We start from the raw sequence: 24,416 nt of genomic DNA, 5'->3' as shown, positions 1-24,416 counted from the left end.
ATGTATAAGAGAAACCATAGCATACTATGTTAAATTTTCTGTATGCTTACATTTTAGCTAACTTGCATATTTAAAGTATTAATCCATTTTTTCTTAAAATTCTAGAATCACTGCAATACATGGCTATGGTTTGATGGACAGCTCACCTGCACTTGGACCGACAACTTTAACAGTGTTCTAGGGCCAGAAAAGGTAACAGCATGTGTTTCAAGTGTCTTCAAAAAAATATTAATTTAACTAACAAGATGCTCACTTATATACATTATTTCTCGCAATCAATGCCATTGGGAATAGAAATTTAGCTCAAATGTTGGAAAATAACTATTTGAATGGCAGTTATAGTGAACTCCCATTGAAGTTTATAGATTTGTCAAAGTATATCTAAACCAAAAGTTATTTTTTGTTTTGGATAGAGTATGTTGGGCCATTTTGTGCCATCTATTTTCCTTTTTAACCACTTGCTTACTGGGCACTTAAACACCCTTCCTGCCCAGACCAATTTTCAGCTTTCGGTGCTGTATGTATGTGCATGTATGAGCATGCTTGTATGTGCGTGTGTGAGCATGCATGTATGTGTGTGTGTGTGAGCATGCTTGTATGTGTGTGTGTGTGAGCATGCGTGTGTGCGTGTGTGTGTGTGTGAGCATGCTTGTATGTGCGTGTGTGAGCATGCATGTATGTGCGTGTGTGAGCATGCTTGTATGTGCGTGTGTGAGCATGCATGTATGTGTGTGTGTGTGTGTGAGCATGCTTGTATGTGTGTGTGTGAGCATGCATGTGTGTGTGTGTGTGAGCATGCTTGTATGTGCGTGTGTGAGCATGCATGTATGTATGTATGTGTGTGTATGTGTGAGCATGCTTGTATGTGTTTTTGTGTGTGTGAGCATGCATGTGTGTGTGTGAGCATGCTTGTATGTGTGTATGTGTGTGCGTGTGTGTGAGCATGCATGTGTGTGAGCATGCATGTATGTGTGTGAGCATGCGTGTGTGTGTGTGTGTGTGTGTGTCTGTGTGAGCATGCATGTATGTGTGTGTGTGAGCATGCATGTGTGCGTGTGAGCATGTATGTGTGTGAACATGCTTGTATGTGTGTGTTCATATATGTATGTGTATGCCTGCATGTGTGTGTGCACATGTATGTATGTGTGCATGTATGCATATGTATGTATGTGAATGTGCATGTGTTTATCAGTGGCGGTGCATCCAAAAGGGTGCACAGGTGCCGCCCCCTCTCTCCAGTCACACCCTCTATGACCAATGGATAGATTCATGCATAGCATAGCATGAATCTATCCATGGCCACCGCTGCCACCCCCATATTTAGGTGTCTGGTCCCTTTTGGGGTGCCGGCGCCTGAATTACAGCGGCGGGGGGTGTTTTTGCAGCACTTGATTAGAGCCATGGGCTCTAATAGGCTTCAAAATAGGTGAACTGCGAGCGCCATGCTTGACGCTCACAGTCTACCCAGGTGTGTTAGAAAAGTGAATTAATATTCACTTTCCTAACACTGAACCGCCTCTCCACCAATCAGGTGTGCGGGTCTGTTACCCATCACCTGATTGGCTGAAACGGTAGGCGTACTTATTGGACGCCTATCAGGAGGAGAGGACGGGAGATGAGGATGGCAGGAGATGCAAGGAGGACCCCGCTCATGGCCGTTACCCGCTGCCCCACCAAGACAGGGTAAGTGGCGGGCAGACAGCGAGTGGGTGGTGGGGATTCACAGTGGCAGCATTTGATGGGCACAGTGACAGCATTTGATGGGCACAGTGACAGCATTTGATGGGTACACTGGCAGCATTTGATGGGCACAGCGGTGGCATTTGATGGGCACAGCGGTGGCATTTGATGGGCACAGCGGCAGAGTTTGATGGGCATAGCGGCAGAGTTTGATGGGCACAGTGGTGACATTTGATGGGCACAGCGGTGGCATTTGATGGGCACAGCGGTGGCATTTGATGGGCACAGCGGCAGAGTTTGATGGCACAGCGGCAGAGTTTGATGGGCACAGTGGTGACATTTGATGGTACAGTGGTGGCGTTTGATGGTACAGTGGTGGCGTTTGATTGGCACAGTGGCTGTAATTGATGTTTTTTAAATCGGTTCCTTTATATGCGGCCACCCACTTGGGACTGGGCCCTGGTGTTCCACCATCGGGCTCGGAGAAAAGAGCCCTGTCCGGAGGTCAGGGGGGGGGGCCTCCAAGGTTTCCTGCATTGGGGCCCTGAAGGTTCTAGTTACGCCACTGCAAGTGTTCCCTTTGCTCCTATTCCATTGAGAACACAACATTTTGGATTTTCTCTTGCCTGGAGACAAAGGTTTCCAGGACAAATAGAAATTAATCTCATCAGTTGATACACAGATAGCAAAAGAAAAAACTGTTGTGTTCCTTCCCTTCTGACAAGCAGATCCAGCATCTTTAATACTTTTAGTCATTGACCCGTAACAAGCATTAGGGTTATGAGTTGTGAATTCACTGCTAGTTTCAGATTAGGGAGTCGGGCACCAGAGCCAGAGACATTTAGGCAAGTAGCATTTTATAAAAGGCAGTCAGCAATAGCAGCCCCACATTTTCTTTAACCCCTTTAGCTCCGGAAGGTGTACCCCCCTTCACGACCAGGCCATTTTTTCCGATATTACACTGCATTACTTTACCTGACGATTGTGCAGTTGTGCAACACTGTACCTAAATAAAATATATGCCTTTTTTCCCACAAACTTGGCTTTCTTTTGATCACCATGGCAGTTTTTATTTTTTCCGCTATAAAAAAATAAATGCCGTCAATTTTGAAAAAGAACAATATTTCTTCCATTCTTCTATAAAGCATATCCAATAAATTAAAAAAAAAAAGATCAAATTTCTTCATCAATTTAGGCCAGAATGTATCCTGCTATATATTTTTGGTAAAAAAAAATCCCAATAAGTGTATATTGATTGGTTTGTTCAAAAGTTTCAGCGTCTAAAAACTATGGGATATGTTTATAGAATTTTATTTTATTTTTTTCTAGTAATGGCAGCGATCATTGACTTATAGCGGGACTGTGACATTGCGGTGGACAAATTGGACACTGATGCCATGTATACACGACCGGACTCTCCGGCAGAAAAGGTCCGACGGACTTTCAACTGAGTTATGACAGACTTCCGAATGAACGGACTTGCCCACACACTAAAGTCCGTTCGAAAGTCTGTTAGTTTTGAACATGATGACGTACGACGCCTTTGTGTCGTATTTGATCCGTCGGACCAGCATACAGACGAGCGGTTTTCCCAATAGGTATTGAGTCCATCGGACAGATTTGAAACATGTTCTATTTCTAGGTCCGTCTGATTTTTTTTTTTAAAGAAAAAATGATCGGACTATCCCACACACAATCGAATTATCCGACGGAATGATTCCATCTGACCTATTCTGCCGGAAAGTCAGGTTGTGTGTACGCAGAATGAGTGACACTATTGACACTTTTTTGTGGTTGGGACCAGTGCCACTAATACACTGATCAGTGCTAAAAATATGCACTGTCACTGTAATAATGACACTGGCAGGGAAGGGGTTAACATCAGGGTTCAATCAAGGGTTAAATGTGTGCCTAGGGAGTGGCATGACACTGTGGGGGAGGTGCTTGTACTTTTACTACTATAATGGCCTTCCCTACTGACAGAATGGCAGTCTGCCTTTTTTTTTACATAGGCAGACTCCGTTCTGCTTCTCTTCCACAATCGGCGAATCTGGTTGACATTGAATCTGCCAGACCCACTGATTGTCTCCGGCTGTGTCTAATCACAGTGGGAGTGGGTTGCTGGCGGCGCACGTACGCTCCCCAGACCCGGAAGTGCAGGATCACGTACAGGTACATGATTCTGCATAGGAGGACCGCCTTGCCGCTGTATATGTACAGTATACAGTTGGGAAGCGGTTAAAGATGAGTCTCAATTTTTACATAGTTACATTTACTTAAGTTGGGCCAATATAACCATATACTTGGCCGGTGTCCTTGGAAGCTGGAAATCACTGAAGTTGACACCACCATTCCAGAGATCTCCACTAGCTTCCAAGTCCTGTGCTGAGCAGCTAGCCTGATACATTTTGAGCACAGAAGGTCAGCCTCTCATCACAGGTGCCATTAAGAGAATGCTTTTGCATGAAGTGGAGAATGTGATGTCATCACCCTGTTTATCCACCTTGACCAATCAGAGAACACTTTTCATTCATTCAGAATATGTAAAGCATTCACTAAATGGTGCCTGTACTGAGCAGCTGACCTCCTCTATTCACAAAGCAGGCCCAAAGCATGAGCGCTCTTGGGTCTAATCCTCAGACGTACATGCCCCTGTCCTCCTCCGTGATTTCCATAGATGTTTTCTCCTCAAGCCTGGTGGTCCTCTGAGGGGGAGGGGTCGTTGAGGAGTGGGTACTGTCAGGGCTGGGCTCAGCCCTTCCTTCTCTGAGCTGGTTGCTCAGCTGTTGGTTAATTGCCAGCTTCTAACTCTCCACAGTGACTCGACTCTTACTGATATCCTACTCATCAGTCCTACTTACTTAAGCCGTCCAGCCCAGATGATCTCTGCCTTCGCCTGGTCATCATCACAGAGATTCTCTCCTGCATGCCTGTTAAAGATTTGCTTGTCTGACGTTCCTTCTGGCTCCAGATCCTGGTTGCTGTTTCACTACGCTGATTCCTGACTTCCCGACTCTCTGACTTGTCTGACTATCAGTTGCAGTTACTGGCTATGTTTTGACTACGTTTGTTCTATTTACTTTTATTATTAAACAAGTGTGAATTAACTGTACGTCTGTCTCCGTCTGATTCATGGTTTCTGACAGGAGATCACTGAAGTATTGGTGTCTGCTTAAATGATTTCCGTGCTCCAGCGGTATTGGCTAGGTATGGTATATAAATATTTACATTGGACCAGGCTGGACCATTGTAACTATGGAAAAATATAGCACACCTGGAATTCATCTTTAGGTTGGTAGTGACAAAACTGCAGTCTTGCATTTTGCAGTAAAATTTATTCTAAATTATGGTATAAGGCTGGAGAGATTCTTGATGTTTGTGAAAAAGTGGAATGCACGGATACCTTGGTTAATATTTGTAAATATTGTATTCAGTTAGGTATATTCTGACATTTTATTTTTTAATTCTTCTTAGGTGTTGCAACTCAGTAATGGTGACCATCTGAATTTCCCTGAAAATCTGAAGCTTATATTTGAAACAACTGATTTACAAATGGCTTCTCCAGCAACACTGTCAAAAACTGTGAGTATTCACATTTGCTGTTGAATTTATGTCAGGATTTCACCTTAAGCTAGAACTTCTACATAGACAGTAGGCCTGGTCTGGATGTGCTCTCTTAACAATATTTTATAACAAGCTCCTCTTCCTAGCCTGCAGAGCTATTCAATAGCTCTGCAATTTTCTCTCCTATGCTTATTCTTTTATATATAGCATAATTATACTCAATATTGATACCATCATTTCTGTATAGTATCATATATGGCTGTGTAAACCAAACCATTTGATTACCCTATTTATAATACTGAGCCATTTTATAATCTTAATTTGAGCAGTTAAAGAGGACGTAAACCCTGATGGGTTTACTTCCTCTTTCATTCCCTGCAAAGGCAAAGCATAATGGACTACTATGCATCGCATAGTAGCCCATTATGTGTCACTTACCTGACACAGGAGCCAGCGAAGTCACCGCTGTCCCCTGTAGTCCGGCGCATCCATCTTTTCGGTGGGGTCTCGCAGCTCCGCCACTGTCATTCGGCGGAGCCGCGATGACGTCACTCCTGCGCATGCGCACGGGAGCCGACACGCGCGGCAGCTCTGTTGTTGGAAATGCCGCGCTCAGTGCGCCTGCGTGCCGCTGTCTACGGCGCATGCGCCGTAGATAGCGGTGCCTGTCTTCAGGCAAATATCTCCTAAACCGTATAGGTTTAGGAGATATTTCTTGGACCTACAGGTAAGCCTTAATCTAGGCTTACCTGTAGGTCAAAGTGGTTTGTAAGGGTTTACAACCACTTTAAGCGCATAAAGGCTTATCCATACAGGATTTTGTAGGCCTGTTTAACAGACAATCATAGTGTCAGAAATTCATAAAACTCAGAGACAGTTTCCTTCATGCATTTTTAGAAGAATAAATACCAATTATCACTCCAACAACTGAGTGATCCTATGAATATATAACGGGATGAAATACAATGAAATATCACACAAAACAAATGTATGACAGGAAAAGCATTTATATGTAAAAAAGTTTGTTTTTATAACAGGGAATTTTATATATAGAGGGAGATACTCTTGGTTGGAGACCTTTGTCTAAGATTTGGCTTGATGGGAGGAACCAACAAGAAAATGCAGTAAGTATACTGTGAATGTATGCATACATTTACACACAGAATATTTTACACAGAATGTACCTAGTTTCTTGTCTTATAGACTTACCTAATAACCGTTACACCAAATTTAAGAGCCTTTACTTGTAGCAATATGTGAGCATAGACATACAGTACATGATAATGGATGTGCATATAGATTACCATTTATATAAAATCTTAATTCTCTATTAGCAGTAATTTGTGTGCTGACAACAAAAGGCTAATTTTGTCCCCTTTGAAAAATGTTATACTCCTTTTTGTCATAGCAGTACACAGTTTCATAAAACCAATACAGTTCCTATCTGTATGTATAATTAATTTCTTTATTTATGTATTTTCCATTTTAGGTTCTATCAAAAGCCTTCTATAGGACTTTGGATCCAGTGTTCAATCTTATTCTCTATGATACCAAGTAATTATTTTTTAATATGGCAACAAACAAACCTAGCAAGCATTAATTAGTACATTGTGTTTTGTTGATATGGCTGATCTATAGCAAAAGCATGTTTCAAAAAGCTCAAAATACAACTACTCAATTTGACATGATAGTGTAGCATTCATACAGTATTTACTGGGCAAGCATAGTGTGAACTATGTTTGCATTAGTATCACTGCAGTAAATATTTACTGAATCATGCTCACTATGTCATGTGGCAGTTCAAAAAAAGCGTGCAGATTTACATTTCTTATGTAACCTATTGATCTATTTTACTTTTTATACTGGAAATGTATTTATATTACATTATATTATATTATTTTCATATAATAGTTGAAATCTCCTGTCTTTTGATATATAAGATTAACAACAAAAACAACAGGAATTTTGATAATGACACACACACACACACACACTATTTTGTAGATTTGTGTAGATATATTTTTGTAATTTTTTTTATGCTTTTGCCTGTGGAGAATATTTGTATTAGTGTATATGCTACATATGCATCGTATACAATGAAATCAAGTTTTGTTCACTTAACTGATTGTATAAGTACAGCTGATTTTCCAACTAAAAATATTCTATATTTTAAATCTCATTTTTGAGTGGAGACATAAAGAGGTTACCTCTGCTAAGCAGTCTAGCATTTCCATTGTCGATTACAATTTTTCAAAGATTAAAGTCTATCTACTAAGCTATAATGGTTGCCATAGATTTTGGTTTTATCTAAACAGACACATAGTAATAGATATGTTTCATAGTTTTTCAGATTTTCTGTTGTGTTACTGATTTCTTTTCTTCTACCTGACGATCAGTTGTTTCGTCTATGCTAGCATTAAGACAGTTTCCATCTGAAATTGACATGTATATTTTATGTCTTTATCTCAAGGCCAATTATTCCGGTAACAGAAGTTGGCCTTTTCCATTCATGCACGAACCTACTTACGGTCATGTTAAATGACAAAGCTCAAAGTATTGGAGGACAGCTGCATATTGAAAGGCTTTTCGTCTTCTGCCTTATTTGGTCAGTTGGAGCACTTATTGAAACTTCAGAAAGGAAAAGGTTCAGTGAGCTGCTGAAGGTCTACACATCAGTGTAAGTGGCTGTGTTTTCTGTACTGTATATGCCTTTGTTATCCTTTCAATAAAGGTTAGTATGCAATATTACCAGGTCCCAGCAAATAATGAATACTCCTACTGCTTCTTAAAGGCTAATCTGCACATCTGCACTGTATCTGGTTTCTGTTTTAACAGACTATTATCAAGCAGCATAGTTTCAAAAATCACTGTGTACAGTGTATAAACTAGGGCTGTTACTGATTAAAATGTTCGTGTTTTCGATTAATCGATTTTTTTTAATCGACTAATTAATTATAGCGCTCATGCAGATCCAACTACTTTTAGCTGATCTCCTTGCATTGCAGCTCTGCATTAGTCAGTGGTAAATGTGGTACACACTATATACAATCACTCGACACTAGTTAGTTTCCACAATCCATGACTTAACTTCACAGTTCACACAAATTCGTTTTAAATTCAAACTGTAGCACTGACGTAAGTCATTTTTTTTCCACAGAAGCGTGACAATCCCTCCACCTCCGGTCTAACTAATCTGTCTCACTTGAAGGCATGGACCCCTGTACAAACAGGTGGTCATGCAAGCGGGTATTAAAAGGTTTAACACAGACCATAAACTTCTCTCACATCTCCTTAGATCTCAGCAAGGATGCCAGGTCATGGGTAGAAAGAAAAGATCTAAGTGCTCACCGCTTAAGTATAAGATTTCATTTTTGTGTTCAAACACAAACTACTCACATAAAGATGATAAAAACACAGCATGTAAAGCCGACAATCGCGTTAGTTCTGTAGGGCAGCAGCGGGTGACGTCGTGCGTAGCTCCTCCCCCGTACGCATTATGTTCAATCAGAACTTCAACGTCACCGCACTTGGGGAAGAGGGGAGGAGTCCAGTCACGTCTTTTTCCGGTGACGTCACCGGATCTCTGACGGAACTCCCTGAAGACCGGTGGAAAGGTGAGTACCGATCAAAAGAATTTTGATCCATCAAAAAAATTCATCAAGGAATTAATCTTTCATTTTCACAGCCTAGTATAAACACATGCTGACTGTATTCTATGTGCTTGAGGCCTATCAGAGTTCTGATTTCAGATTCCCTAAATGCATAAAAAGCTGCATTATTGAAAAGAGGTTTAAAGTGAACATGATATGATCTAAAGGCCTATGTCAGAGTTTTGCTAGCATCAAACCTGTTTATCTACCCACACAAGTGGAAGGGAATGAAAAAGCAGCTTGAAGCAGGTAAGAAGCCAACGGATCAACGGATCAAATGCATCTGCCAAAGAATTCTGAATGATCTCAGAAGCATTTTGAACTAGTCATGCTGCATTTGAGCATTGACTCCATTTGTCCTTGCGGAGCTTCTTTAGATTTATGCAGGACCTCCTTTCATAGTTGAAATTAAATCCCTTCGCCTTCCTCACATGTCTAATGGCAGAGCCTCACTGGGCATTTAAAGGCATGTTCAGCACTGTTCTTACTTCGACACTTTTTAGTCCAAGTCAGGCTCTCATCTATGCATTTTACAGTGGAGTGTTTTAAATAAATCATTCTTGCTGCATTTTTGGTGTGGTCTTCAAGACATCTTCCTACTATTAAATGGTAGTGGTACTGCATTTAAAAGGCATGTAAAATGTATCAAATGCAAAATGCAGCTGTGTGAACTAGCCAAACAGATTTTACGTAATTTTATTCACCCCAACTGCTCGAATATCTTAGTTATTTTATCTCTTAAAGGGGTTGTAAACCCTCAATGACCACCACCCACCCACCCCCCCCCCCCCCCGTTTTACTCACCTCTGTATTCCCCCGCCAGAGACGAGCTTTTCCTCTCTGCACGAGGTCCCGGCTCTTGATTGGATAGATTGATAGCAGCAGGCATTGGCTCCCTTTGCTGTCAATCAAATCCAATGATGCAGGATCCGGGGGGCGGGGCTCAGTCCTACATTTAGTGTCTATGGATGCTGAATGCTAGACTCGGGAGTGCACCCGCAAGGTATCCCCCCAGGAGAGCGCTTCTCCTAGGGGGCTATATGATGCGCGGAGGAGCTACCAGTGCCGCCGGGGGACCCAGAAGTCGAGTTACTTAAAAAAATAAAAAACAAAGTCTTACAATCACTTTAAGCATGGCGTTTTGATCTCTTTTCGGATAGTCTAGAATTGTAATAAGATTTTTACATTTCTCATTATGTTTATCTCAATCATGATTATGATTCCGATATCCTAGTTATGGTGACTTTTAAATATAACTACAGTCAAATTACTAGTTTATTCTGCTCTAAAAGCCAGTGTATGTATTTGTATAATGTGTTAAGTGATTGGTTTGTTTTTGGATTTCAGTTTACCAGATGATGAACAAGAGATTTCTGTCTTTGACTATTACCTTGATGAGTCAGGAGAGTGGGACACATGGCAGTCACGTTTACCAGATATCACATATGTTGGTAATACAGACATCATGGGAGAAGTATTTATTGAAACACAAGACACAGTAAGTAATTATATAGAATGCTTCTAAACATATGCAACTAAGCTTTAGGCATACTAACATAGTCAAAAAATTATGACTGAGACTTGGCATTGCCAAATGTCTAGATCTGACTTAATCATAAGCATTGGTTTAGGTTCCATGTTTCTGACTGCTAACATAGAGCAGTGTATATAGTTTTGTTTCTGTTTCTTTTTAGATAAATATTAAATTAGAAATTTTCGCAGTAAGGTGTAAAACAATCTTTTACATTTGAACTGCTGGCATGTAAAAGAAAACACAGATTACTGCAGCTCTGTATTTATCTATAAAGAACTAAATTGAATTTAAGTGCAAGCAGTGTAAGTATCTTTATCTGAACTGGTATTAGCCTCCTAAAATCCCTGTACAGCAGAGCTTTTACTGGGAGGGGGAGAAGCAGCATAAGGAGCCAATCTGTTTTGTTGCATTGTTTTTTTGCCACTGAGAAATATGATGATACCAGGAGATAATAGAGAGCTGAACTCATCCGTTTGCTGCTTCTCCTCTCACTGTCCAGTGGCAGGACTGCATAGTGAAAAATACAAATCCTTTGCCAGGTAAAACAGTTTCCTTACATTTATACCACCTATTTATTTAGCTGTTTGCCTGAAATTCAGCTTTAAAAATAATAAAATTCTTATTTAAATGCAGCTATTTCAGGTACATATATTTACCATATTTACCATACCAGAAAAATCTACCAGATTTACCCAACCTCTCGATGCCGCATGGATGGATGAATCTCTCACTGGTTCTACTGCAACAACAGTTGTTGGAATACTCAAACAGCAGCTGCACCTGATTAGATGCTGCTGCTGTTCAGATAAACTATTTTACGCCTGACTCCCTTTGTTTAAAGAAAGTAAAAATAAAATGGCTGTCAGGTGGGAGAATTCTGACAGGGCATCCACAAAGCAAATTTTGCCTGGGTCATCAGGAACCAGCCAAAATTCAATCAGTATATGTCCAGCTTAAGGCACAACACTACCATGCTCTGCTTTAATGCACGTGGACCAGCTATGAACATGCTTCACAAAGCAAAGAAAGCAAACTGAGCACAGTACAGACAGTGAGACTTTGCTTCTTCATTGTTGGTCAGTTGCATATTTACTTGAAGTTCAGCTTAATGTTAAGTTTATTGGACACTGTTAAATGAGAAACTGTAGAAGGCATTCCAGAAGATGTCTCCAATTAATTTTATTTTTTTCAATAGATTATAGTTCGCACCTTCTTAGAATATGCCAGCATGGGATCACAACATGTCTTGTTAACTGGACCTCTGGGCTGTGGGAAGACAGCGCTAATGAATGACTTAATCTCCACCCAAGGCATGTGAAAGATCTTGTGGAACAAAAATTCCTTTTTTTCATTAGGTGCCTTTCAAATGTGTTCTATAGATGCCTCATTTTGTATTTACAGATCGAGCCCGCACATTGCTTAAAAGAATAGTGTTTTCAGGATCTTCAAAGGCTAAAGAACTACAAGAGCTTCTAGAGCAAAATATAGTCCACCGGCAAGGTACTGCATCTCCCATTTTGAACAAAGAGCAGCATCAGTGAACACACAATGTAAAAATATAACCTAAGCTAATGCAGCCTTTACAGCATTTTCACTGCAATGATCTTCAAGGGGCTGAAATATGGATCTCTACAACTTTTTAATGTCTTGTGTAGTTTTTTAGTTTTTTATACTATATATATATATATATATATATATATAGTGCCTTGCGAAAGTATTCGGCCCCCTTGAACTTTTCAACCTTTTGCCACATTTCAGGCTTCAAACATAAAGATATAAAATTTGAATTTTTTGTGAAGAATCACCAACAAGTGGGACACAATAGTGAAGTGGAACGAAATCTATTGGATATTTTAAACTTTTTTAGCAAATAAAAAACTGAAAAGTGGTGCGTGCAAAATTATTCGGCCCCTTTACTTTCAGTGCAGCAAACTCACTCCAGAAGTTCAGCGAGGATCTCTGAATGATCCAATGTTGTCCTAAGTGACTGATGGTGATAAATAGAATCCACCTGTGTGTAATCAAGTCTCTGTATAAATGCACCTGCTCTGTGATAGTCTCAGGGTTCTGTTGAATGCACAGAGAGCATCATGAAGACCAAGGAACACACCAGGCAGGTCCGTAATACTGTTGTGGAGAAGTTTAAAGCCAGATTTGGATACAAAAAGATTTCCCAAGCTTTAAACATCCCAAGGAGCACTGTGCAAGCGGTCATTTTGAAATGAAAGGAGTATCAGACCACTGCAAAAACTGATGAAAACCTGTTGGAGTCTGCAAAAGACCTGAAACTGGGACGGAGATTTATCTTCCAACAAGACAATGATCCCAAACATACAGCAAAATCTACAAAGGAATGGTTCACAAATAAACGTATCCAGGTGTTAGAATGGCCAAGTCAAAGTCCAGACCTGAATCCAATCGAGAATCTGTGGAAAGAGCTGAAAACTGCTGTTCACAAACGCTCTCCATCCAACCTCACTGAGCTCAAGCTGTTTTGCAAGGAAGAATGGGCAAGAATTTCAGTCTCTCGATGTGCAAAACTGATAGAGACATACCCCAAGCGACTTGCAGCTGTAATTGCAGCAAAAGATGGCTCTACAAAGTATTAACGCAAGGGGGCCAAATAATTTTGCACGCCCCACTTTTCATTTTTTTATGAAAAAAATGTCAAAAATCCAATGGATTTCATTCCACTTCACAATTGTGTCCCACTTGTTGGTGATTCTTCACAAAAAATAAAAATGTTATATCTTTATGTTTGAAGCCTGAAATGTGGCAAAAGGTTGAAAAGTTCAAGGGGGCTGAATACTTTCGCAAGGCACTGTATATATATATATATATATATATATATATATATATATATATATATATATATATATATATATACCGCGGGTAAAATAATTATTGAACACGTGACAGTTTTCTAGGTAAATATATTTCTAAAATGCTATTGAGATGATATTTTCACCATATGTTGGTAACAACCCTTGCAATTCAAACATACTGTCAGAAACCATGAACCAGACCAAGACAGAAGTACAATTAAATCACACTTGTTTATTAATAAAAAGGTAAATACAGTAAGCATAGTCAAAGCATAGCCAGAGTCTAGTAACCGGATCAAGTAGTCAGCCAGGCCAGAGTTCAGTAACCAATTTGGGCAATCAGCCAGGCCAGAAGTCAGGGATCCAAGTAGAGGAACAGCAAGCAGGATAGAAGCCAGAAGGGATGTCAGCAAGCCAGTCTTTAAACAGGAACGCAGGAGATGGTTTCTTGTGATGTGACCAAGGTGAAGGCAGAGATGAAGACAGCTTTAACCACTTGACCACTGGGCACTTAAACACCCTTAATAACCAGACCAATTTTCAGCTTTCGGTGCTCTCGCATTTTGAATGACAATTACTCAGTCATGCAACACTGGACCTATATGAAATTTTTGTCCTTTTTTTCACACAAATAGAGCTTTCTTTTGGTGGTATTTAATCACCGCTCGGTTTTTTATTTTTTGTGCTATAAAAGAAAAAATACTTAAAATTCTGTAAAAAAATGAATTTTTCTTTGTTTCTGTTAGAAAATTTAGCAGATTAGTAATTTTTTCTTCATAAATTTTGGACAAAATTTATACCACTACATATCTTTGGTAAAAATAAGTACAAATTGGTGGATATTATTTGGTCTTTGTGAAAGTTATAGAGTCCACAAGCTATGGTGCCAATATCTGAAAATTGATCACACCTGAAGTACTGATGGCCTATTTCAATTCTTGAGACCCTAACATGCCAGAAAAGTACAAATACCCCCCAAATGACCCCTTTTTGGAAAGAAGACATTCCAAGGTGTTTAGTAAGAGGCATGATGAGTTTTTTGAATTTGTCATTTTTTCCCACAATTCTTTGCAAAATCAAGATTTTTTTTACTTTTTTTTTTTTTACAAAATTGTCATATTATCAGTTTATTTCTCACACAGCATATGCATACCACAAATTACACCCCAAAACACATTCTGCTATTACTCCCGAGTACGGCGATGCCACATGTGTGAGACTTTTACACAGTGCGGCCACATACAGAGGCCCAACATGCAGGGAGCGCCATCAGGCGTTCTGGAGCACCCAGGACAATTCTGACATTTCTCTCCTACATGTAAAAATCATCATTTATTTGCTAGAAAATTACATAGAATCCCAAAACATTATATATATTTTTTTAGCAAACACCCTGGAGAATACAATGGTGGTCTTTGCAACTTTTTATCTCGCACGGTATTTGCGCAGTAATTTTTCGAATGCTTTTTTTTGGAAAAAAAACAGTTTTGTGCTTAAAAAAAAAAAAAACACAGTAAAGTTAGCCCAATTTTTGCATAATGTGAAAGATGAAGTTACGCTGAGTAAATAGATACCTAATATGTCACTCTTCAAAATTGCACACGCTCGTGGAATGGCGCCAAACGTAGCTACTTAAAAATCCCCATAGGCGACGATTTAATTTTTTTTTACTGGTTATATGTTTTGAGTTACAGAGGAGGTCTAGGGCTAGAATTATTGCTCTCGCTCTAACGTTCGCAGCGATACCTCACATGTGTGGTTTGAACACCGTTTTCATATGTGGGCGGGACTTACGTATGCGTTCGCTTCTGCATGCGAGCACATGGGGACAGGGGCGCTTTAAAAAAAGCATTTTTTTTTATTGTTCATTTTACTTTATTTTAGTTTGACATTTTTTTCCCCAAAAATAATTTTTTTGATCACTTTTATTCCTATTACAAGGAATGTAAACATCCCTTGTAATAGGAATATGGCATGACAGGTCCTCTTTACAGTGAAATCTGGGGGTCAATAAGACCCCGCATCTCACCTCTAAGCTGGGAAGCCTGAAAAAAAAAAAAAGATTCTGGCTTTGATCGTATTAGCGATTCGGTAGAAGCACCGGAGGGCGGCAGGATGTCTATGGCTGGGTATTGCAGGGTATCACCGACTATGGCTGGGTATTGCAGGGTATCACCGACTATGGCTGGGTATCTCAGAGTATGGCGTTGCAGAGCATTGGCGGGTGTTGCAGAGCATTGCAGAGTGTTGCAGGGTATTGGCGGGTGTTGCAGAGTGTTGCAGGGTATTGGCAGGTGTTGCAGAGCATTGCAGAGTGTTGCAGAGTGTTGCAGGGTATTGCAGAGTGTTGCTGGGTGTTGCAGAGTGTTGCAGGGTGTTGCAGAGTGTTGCAGAGTGTTGCAGGGTGTTGCAGGGTGTTGCAGAGTGTTGCAGGGTGTTGCAGGGTGTTGCAGAGTGTTGCAGAGTGTTGCAGAGTGTTGCAGGGTGTTGCAGGGTGTTGCAGAGTGTTGCAGGGTGTTGCGGAGTGTTGCAGGGTGTTGCGGAGTGTTGCAGGGTATTGCGGAGTGTTGCAGGGTATTGCAGAGTGTTGCAGGGTATTGCAGAGTGTTGCAGGGTATTGCAGAGTGTTGCAGGGTATTGCAGAGTCATGGCAGGGTACTGCAGAGTATTGCAGGGTATTGCAGAGTATTGGCAGGGAATTGAGGGGTTAATTTTCGGTGAGCAGCGATGTGGGCACTGCAGATGCAGCCCACATCGCTGCTGACACCGATCTCTTCCCCCTCCGCTGTACCGATCGGTACAGAGAGGGGGAGGGAGGAACCGGCGTCATAACATGACGCCGGTTTGTTTACAAGTGATCACTCCGTCATTTGACGGAGCGATCACGTGGTAAACGGCCGCGATGAGGTCACGGTCACGGATGCTCTTGTGTGCGCACCCCAGGGGGCGCGCGAGAGCAGAATTCTGGGAGGCCGTTAATTAACGGCCTCTCAGAGTTAAACAACCGCCCTGAAGCCGTTAATCGGCAATGGGCGGTTGTTAAGTGGTTAAGTAGGCAGGACTGATGAGCAGGATCAGGAACACCTGCGTAACTGTGGAGAGAGATGAGAGCTGGCAATTAGCCGACAGATGAGCAGCCAGCCCAGAGAAGGAAGGGCTAAACCAGCCCTGATACATACAAAGAAACCAAAACAAATACGTTCAGAAATTAAGTTATGTGTAATAACATGGAATGATACAGGGAAAAAGTAATGAACATGCTAACTAAAATGTATTTAGTACTTTGTCACTGACAGCTTCAAGACACCCCCTGTATGGAGAAACTAGTCACTAGTCACATGCATTACTCAGGTGTGGTTTTGGCCCATTCTTCCACACAGTCTTCAAACCTTGAAGGTTCTGTGGCCTAGTCTCCAAACTCTGATCTTTACAGTAGTTCTTTCCATAGATTTTCTATTGGATTCAAGTCATAGGTTGGACTTGATGGACTTGTGTCTTTTTTCAACCTTGTTTACTATGTAACTATAAGTCAGGTGATTGGCTGGGACATTCTAGCAACTTTATTTTCTTTCTTGGAAACCAATTGAGAGTTTCTTTGGCTTTGTGTTTGGGATCATTATCTTGCTGAAATGTCCACCCTCATTTCATCTTCATCATCCTGGTAGATGACAGCAGATTTTTATCAAGAATGTCTTGTACATTTTTCCATTCATCCTTCCTTTATAGATACATTCTTTCTTTAAGTTTGCCAGTACCGTATGCTAAAAACACCCCCACACCAAACTTCACAAACATGGCGTGTATTATGGCATCTAAAGAGTTTGATTTTGGTCTCATCTGACCAGACTGTATTCTCACAGTATTTCACAGGCTTGTCTAAAGGTTGTGCAGCAAGCTTTAAAGGAGCTTCAACATGCTTTTTCTGCAGAAATGGAGTCCTGTGTGTTGAGGAGATGAGTGCATTACTTATTGTTTTCTTTGAACCAATTGTACCTGCTAATTCCAGGTCTTTCTGAAGCTCTTTACGAGTGGTCCTTGACTCTTGAACAGCACTTTTTATAATTCTTTTCACTCCTCTGTCAGAAATCTTGCGAGGAGCACCTGGTCGTGGTCGGTTTATGCTGAAATTATATTCTTTCCACTTCTGGATTATGGCCCCAACAGTGCTCACTGGAACCAATGCCATCAGTATGTTTTACGAATGTCTTGAGACAGCTTGTTGCTTTTACCCATCATGAGATGTTTCTTGTGTGACACCTTGGTAATGGCACATTTTTATAGGCCCTCAGTGGAGACTGAACTAGCTGATATTAATTGGCATTGACAAGGGGCAGGATTGCTTTCTTATTACTGATACATTTCTGCTGTTGTCTTGGCTTTCCATGCTTTTGTAAGCCTCTCTTTGTACATACTTTTTCCCTGTGTAATTCCATTTTATTACACACATAACTTAATTTCTGCACATTTTTTTTTTTGTTTCTTTGTATGTATGGATTACATAGCTTGTTACCGACGTGGTGTAAATTTCATGTCAGTAGCACTTTTAGAAATATATTTACTAAAAATTGTGACGCGTTCGATACTTATTTTACCCACTGTATATGTGTGCATATACAGTATCTCACAAAAAGTGAGTACACCCCTCACATTTTTGTAAATCTTTTATTATATCTTTTTATGTGACAACACTGAAGAATTGACACTTTGCTACAATGTAAAGTAGTGAGTGTGCAGCTTGTATAACAATGTAAATTTGCTGTCCCCTCAAAATAATTCAACACACAGCCATTAATGTCTAAACTGCTGGCAACAAAAGTGAGTACACCCCTAAGTAAAAATGTCCAAATTGGGCCCAAAGTGTCAATATTTTGTGTGGCCACCATTATTTTCGAGTACTGCCTTAACCCTCTTGGGCTTGGTGTTCACCAGAGCTTCACAGGTTGCCACTGGAGTCCTCTTCCACTCCTCCATGATGACATCACAGAGCTGGTGGATGTTATTGACCTTGCGCTCTTCCACCTTCTGTTTGAGGATACCTCACAGAGATGCTTAATAGGGTTTAGGTCTGGAGACATGCTTGGCCAGTCCATCACCTTTACCCTCAGCTTCTTTAGCAAGGCAGTGGTCGTCTTAGAGGTGTGTTTGGGGTTTTTATCATGTTGGAATACTGACCTGCAGCCCAGTCGCCAAAGAGAGGTGATCATGCTCTGCTTCAATATGTCACAGTACATGTTGGCATTCATGTTTCCCTCAATGAACTGTAGCTCTCCAGTGCTGGCAGCACTCATGCAGCCCCAGACCATGACACTCCCACCACCATGCTTGACTGTAGGGAAGACACACTTGTCTTTGTACTCCTCACCTGGTTGCTGCCACACATGCTTGATACCATCTGAACCAAATACGTTTATCCAGAGGCGTAGCTTGAAGCTTGTGTGCTCCGATGCAAAAGCTGGCCTGACCCCCCCCCCCCCCCCCCCCATTACCATCTGCTGCTTTTACAGCGTGCTTGACCCGTCACTCTGTGTAGGTGAACTGGACACTCAGAGTGCCAAGAATGGGCCTTGGAATGCCCCCTGCATTTACTGAATTACCTACAAAAGGTGACACAGCGAGCACTATTCCCCACTGACACAGTGTAATATGGAACAGGCATCCTTATTTAAGAAATTAACCAGCTAGGCCAAACTTAATATTAGGGAAAACCTAGGCTACTCTCACACTGGGGCCACACTGCGTTAGCGGTAAAGTGCCACACGTTTAAGCAGCGCTTTACTGGTGTTTTAGCATCCGAAGCGTTTTTCAGGCACTTGGGAAGCGTTTCCCATTCAATGCAATGGGCAGGAGCGGTTTGGGAGCGCTGTATACAGCTTTCCAAAACTGCTCCAAAGATGCTGCTTTTTTCACCGTCCCACAAGCGCACCGCCCCAGTGTGACAACCCTCAGGCTTTCACACTGGGGAGGCATGAGAGGCAGTTTTCGGACGCTTTATATGTGCTATTTTTAGCGCTAAAAAGCCTGAAAACTGTCTTCAGTGTGAAAGGGGTATGTAAGAAAGAATAAAACAAATGAGACTGCAAAAATCTAAACTTAGCCCACCTTAGTGAATATTGTCAGTCAATAGAGCAGTGGACATTGTCCCCGTTTCACACCAGCATCCCCATTTCACATCAGAGCCCCCTCCATTACATCAGAGTCCCCATTTCACATCAGAGCCATCGTCATCATATCAGAGCCCCCATTTCACATCAGAGCCCCCTCTATTACATAATCCAGCATGAGCAATGAGAGCAGGGAGCCATAGGCCCCTGGAGCTAAATACGGGGTTGCTATGGCAACTCCTGCACCCCTTTACGCTATTTATCTTGGTCTCATCAGACCACCGGGCATGGTTCCAGTAATCCATGTCCTTAGTCTGCTTGGCTTCAGAAAACTGTTTGCAAGATTTCTTGTGCATCATCTTTAGAAGAAGCTTCTTTCTGGGATGACAGTCATGCAGACCAATTTGATGCAATGCGCGGTGTATGCATTGACAGGCTGACCCCTCACCCCTTCAACCTCTGCAACAATGCTGGCAGCACTCACACGTCTATTTCCCAAAAGACAACCTCTGGATATGACGCTGAGCACCTGCATTCAACTTCTTTGGTCAACCATGGTGAGGCCTGTTCTGAGTGGAACCTCTCCTTTTAAACCACTGTATGCTCTTGGCCACCGTGCTACAGCTCAGTTTCACAGTCTTGCTAATCTTCTTATAGCCCAGGCCATCTTTATGTAGAGCAAATATTTTTATTTTTTTTAAGAGTTCTGTGCCATGGTTGAACTTCCAGTGACCAGTATGAGAGCGTGAGAGCGATAACACCAAATTTAACACACCTGCTCCTCATTCATACCTGAGACCATGTAACACTAATGAGTCACATGACACAGGGGAGGAAAAATGGCTAATGGGGCCCAATTTGGACATTTTCACTTAGGGGTGCACTCACTGTTGTTGCCAGCAGTTTAGACATTAACCGCTTGCCGATCAGCTGCCATCATTATACAGCAGCAGGTCGGCTCATTCCCGCAAATAGCCGTTGGCTTATCTTGGCTCCTTTAAGAACCACAGTAGGTGCGCACCGTGCGTCGGGCTGCACGGTGGGGTTTCTGATATGCATGGCCCGCCAGCCACCCGCGATCGCAGTAAAAAGAACCAGAATGGGGATTTGTCAATGTAACAGACAGATCGTCCTGACAGAGGAGGAGAGAGAGAGATCTGCTGTTCCTAGTAATTAGGATCAGCGATCTCTCTCCTCCTCCTCCAGTAAGTCCCATCCCCCCACAGCTAGCAACACCACCCAGGGAACACATTTAACCCCTTGATCACCCCTAGTGTTAACCCCTTCCCTGCCAGTGACATTTACACAGTAGTCAGTGCATTTGTATAGCACTGATTGCTGTATAAATGTCAATGGTCCCAAAAAAGTGTCAAAAGTGTCCGATCTGTCTGCTGCAATGTCACAGTCCCACTAAAAATTGCATATCGCCGCCATTACTAGTAAAAAAAAAATAACAATAATAAAAATGCCATATATCTATCCCCTATTTATGCGATTTTTTTTATTTATTTTTACCAAAAATATGTAGAAGAATACATATTGGCCTTAACTCATGAAGAAATGTTTTTTATTTTTATTTTTTTTGGGGATATTTATTATTATTATATTTTCAAAGTTGTCGCTATTTTTGGTTTATAGCGCAAAAAATAAAAAATGCAGAGGTGATCAAATACTACTAAAAGAAAGCTCTATTTATGGGAAAAAAAGGATGTCAATTTTGTTTGGGTACAACGTCGCATGACCGTGCAATTGTCAGTTAAAGCGATGCAGTGCCGCATTGCAACAAAATGGCCTGGTCATTAAGGGGGAAAATCTTCTGGTCTGTAAGTGGTTAGTGGCTGTGTGTTGAGTTATTTTGAGGGAACAGCAAATTTACACTGTTATACAAGCTGTACAGTCACTACTTTACATTGTAGCAAAGTGTCATTTCTTCGGTGTTGTCACATGAAAAGATAGAATAAAATATTTACAAAAATGTGAGGGGTGTACTCACTTTTATGAGATACTGTATACGTATATATTTTAAATATTTTACTGTAAATATGTATATTTTATTTATTTTTATACACTATAATACTACCACAATAATATATAATATACTATATATACTACTTGTTTTAAAGAAAAGATAGTAACACCTCAACACTTCAATGTGAAATGTAATATTTTGTGTTTTCAGGTTTCATATATGGTGCAAGAGATGGGAAAACATTGCATCTATTCATTGATGATCTTAATCTCCCTACACCTAATGACAATGGGGTGCAATCCTGTAATGAGGTACAGTATTTAAATTGAAAAATTGATCTTATCAATAGCCTGGTAGCTTTGTGACTGTGATTATAATTATTAGCAATTTAGTAGTATATCATTACTAGTATGTTAAAACATTGGAAATGTAAACATTTGTTTATAAACTTAATTTCCTTGAGAAGGCTAACAATATCCAGTGTTTGATATTCATTATTTATTGTTCATTCATTCTTATTTACAACTTGCTTTAAATCTTCCATTGCTTCCTTGTCTTGGTGTGTAAGCTTCATGGCTGTTATCTTTAGGTCCCTTTATTACTAGTAGGGATGAGCCCAATGTTCGAGTCGAACGTAAATGATAGCATCTACAAACTATGGGATATATTTATTGAATTTTTATTTATTTATTTTTACTAGTAATGGCGGCAATCAGCGTTTTTTAGGGGGACTGCGATATTGCGGTGGACACATCTGACACTAAGTGACACTTTTTGGGGACCAGTGTCACATACAGTGATCAGTGCTAAAAGAATGCACTGTCACTGTACTAATGACGCTGGGGGTTAACATCAGGCGCGATCAAAGAGTTAAATGTGCTCCTAGGGAGTGTTTTCTAACTGTTTGAGGGAGTGCTTTGACTGGGGGAAGACAGAGATCCGTGTTTCTGCTTAGCAGAAACACAAGATCTCCATCTTCCCCTCTCACAGACTGGCAGTCCGCTTAGATCACCGTTCTCTCTCTCCTAAGAATAATCGGCGGCAGCGCGTCTGCCGGACCTGCTGATTGTCTCCTGTGTCCAATCACAGCATTTTGCTGGTGGTGCATGCACGCCCCAGACCCAGTGCACGAAATTATGTGCATGTACGTGATTTAGCGCAGAAGGTCCGCCCGCCAAGGTATCTGCATGGGGTGGTTAACCATAGCAGGTTAATTTTCTTTTTTTAGGTTTTTCTTTTTTCCTTTATTTCACTTGTGTTAGGGTATAGTTATCATGAGTGTGACTATCCTAGGTGCCAATATCACCGCATTTTTAATGACCAAAACAAAAATGTGGATGTGTGGAACTTTTAAGGCACTCAGTTACATAGACAACTATTTATATAACATAATTATATAATAGTTAATATATATTAAATAGTAATAATAATATATTATTAACATATAATACGTATGTGCATGTTGCGCATAATTCACAGTTCTCTGGCCACTTGATTTTTCTAGATTGGGGACCTAGTATAAATTAAAATAAAGATGGGAGTCCGCATCTTAGACAATAAGTCAGCAGTGGCAGCTCCCTTATTACTGACAGGTTCCCTTTAAACAATTATATCAATCAGGTAGCTGATCTGTTTTCGAAACTGCTGGCAGTGAAATTATAAATGATTGTGGCTGACTATGATTAGATGAGCCCAATATTATCCATCCTTACCTCCTTAGTAAAGATGAATTGTATGAGTGGTCTCCAAAATTGGCCACGTGGACCAGATGTGGCTCTTTGCTTGCCTTTATCTGTCTCTTAGGGCACTATTCCTCTCATCGATACAAGGCACTATTGCGCCTACTGACATCAACAATGGGTCACTATTCCATCCAATGAGTCCAATGATGGAGCACCATTCCTTCCACTGACACCAATGATGGGACACCATTCCTTCCACTGACACCGATGATGGGGCATTATTCCTTCTACTGACACCAATGATATGGCACTATTCCTCCTCTTACTAATCACAGGCACTATGTATTACATTTAAAAAGGGATCAAAGTCTTACATTTAAAAAGGGATAAAAGTCTTTACCAAGTAACTATAGACCTGTTAGTTTAACTTCTATAGTCAGGAAGATACTGGAAAGTTTAATAAAATACCACATAGTTCTTGCTGGAAAAAAATATTTTAAGCAACAGACAGCATTGATTTATGAAAGATAGAAGTTGTCAAACAAACTTGATTTATTTTTATGAGAAAATAAGTAAAACCTCGGGCAGAGGGGTGGCTTTGGACGTGGTATTCTTATGTAGCCAAGTCCCGGGGCCCTTGAGGCCCAATAATGACCTGCAGCTGCCAACCTTCTGTGTAGAGTGGGTTACAAGGCATGGAGGGTGTAATACAAAGTAGATTGATGGGCACCAGACTTCTAGAATGCAAAGAGATTTTATGTCTCTTAAACAGAACTGTGGGAGAGAGGGTTGGGGCCAGCATACCCTTAAGTAGATGCAATATTAATTGGCAGACTCCAAGACTTCTATATGTAGACAACCATGCAGGGAAAAGCATTCAGCTAGACACCACATCTGCATGAGCAGAACCGCTGTCTCCTATGGCAACAATCTTGAAACAGTTTCTAACAAAGGTTGTAATGAACTCCCTCACTTCTTCTATCTCCTATTGTAGATATTCACTCAACTGAGCTCCCAGTCTATCACTTAAACTTGATGATCCATTGCCACTGGATCACCTGAGCTCTTCCCAACTTCTTACTCAGTATCTTCCTCAAGCATCACCCCTGCTGAGTCCCTAGCTTGTAACTCACAACTACTCTTCAAACGTCACCCCACTGGCCTGCTTGGTCCCTGGCTTGGCACACAATAATGCTCTGTAGGCGTCACCTCCACTGGCTGGGTCCCTGGCTTGACATCTGCTGAAGTTTCCCAATTCTTCACCATCCCCGGCTGGTGAGAATACTACTGTGGTACTTGCTTAAGCTACTCACAGTGGTCCCCAGTAATAAGGTGGATGGTCCCTTAGTGGCGAAAGCTTCCCCTCTACCCCCAACCATGACAGGTTCTCAGGTCGGCAAAACCTTTACTT

The 24,416-nt window shown here is 41.1% G+C and overlaps 1 protein-coding gene across 1 annotated transcript in view; it reads left to right on the top strand.

The window, feature by feature from the left end:
* Positions 1-24,416, top strand: part of LOC143988073 (dynein axonemal heavy chain 5-like) — a 310,868-nt gene that overhangs the window by 161,955 nt on the left and 124,497 nt on the right. Inside the window, exons 53-61 of the mRNA XM_077487337.1 lie at positions 106-192; positions 5,155-5,262; positions 6,282-6,368; positions 6,734-6,798; positions 7,715-7,921; positions 10,242-10,392; positions 11,624-11,738; positions 11,830-11,928; positions 21,534-21,634. Of these exons, the coding sequence (XP_077343463.1) occupies positions 106-192; positions 5,155-5,262; positions 6,282-6,368; positions 6,734-6,798; positions 7,715-7,921; positions 10,242-10,392; positions 11,624-11,738; positions 11,830-11,928; positions 21,534-21,634 (1,020 nt within the window). The remainder of the gene's footprint in view (positions 1-105; positions 193-5,154; positions 5,263-6,281; positions 6,369-6,733; positions 6,799-7,714; positions 7,922-10,241; positions 10,393-11,623; positions 11,739-11,829; positions 11,929-21,533; positions 21,635-24,416) is intronic.

The sequence above is a fragment of the Lithobates pipiens genome, unplaced genomic scaffold (assembly GCF_037356315.1).
Source record: "Lithobates pipiens isolate NorthernLeopardFrog02 unplaced genomic scaffold, aLitPip1_a1.2 Scaffold_18, whole genome shotgun sequence".
NCBI lineage: Eukaryota > Metazoa > Chordata > Amphibia > Anura > Ranidae > Lithobates > Lithobates pipiens.
This window is presented reverse-complemented; position numbering and strand designations above follow the sequence as displayed.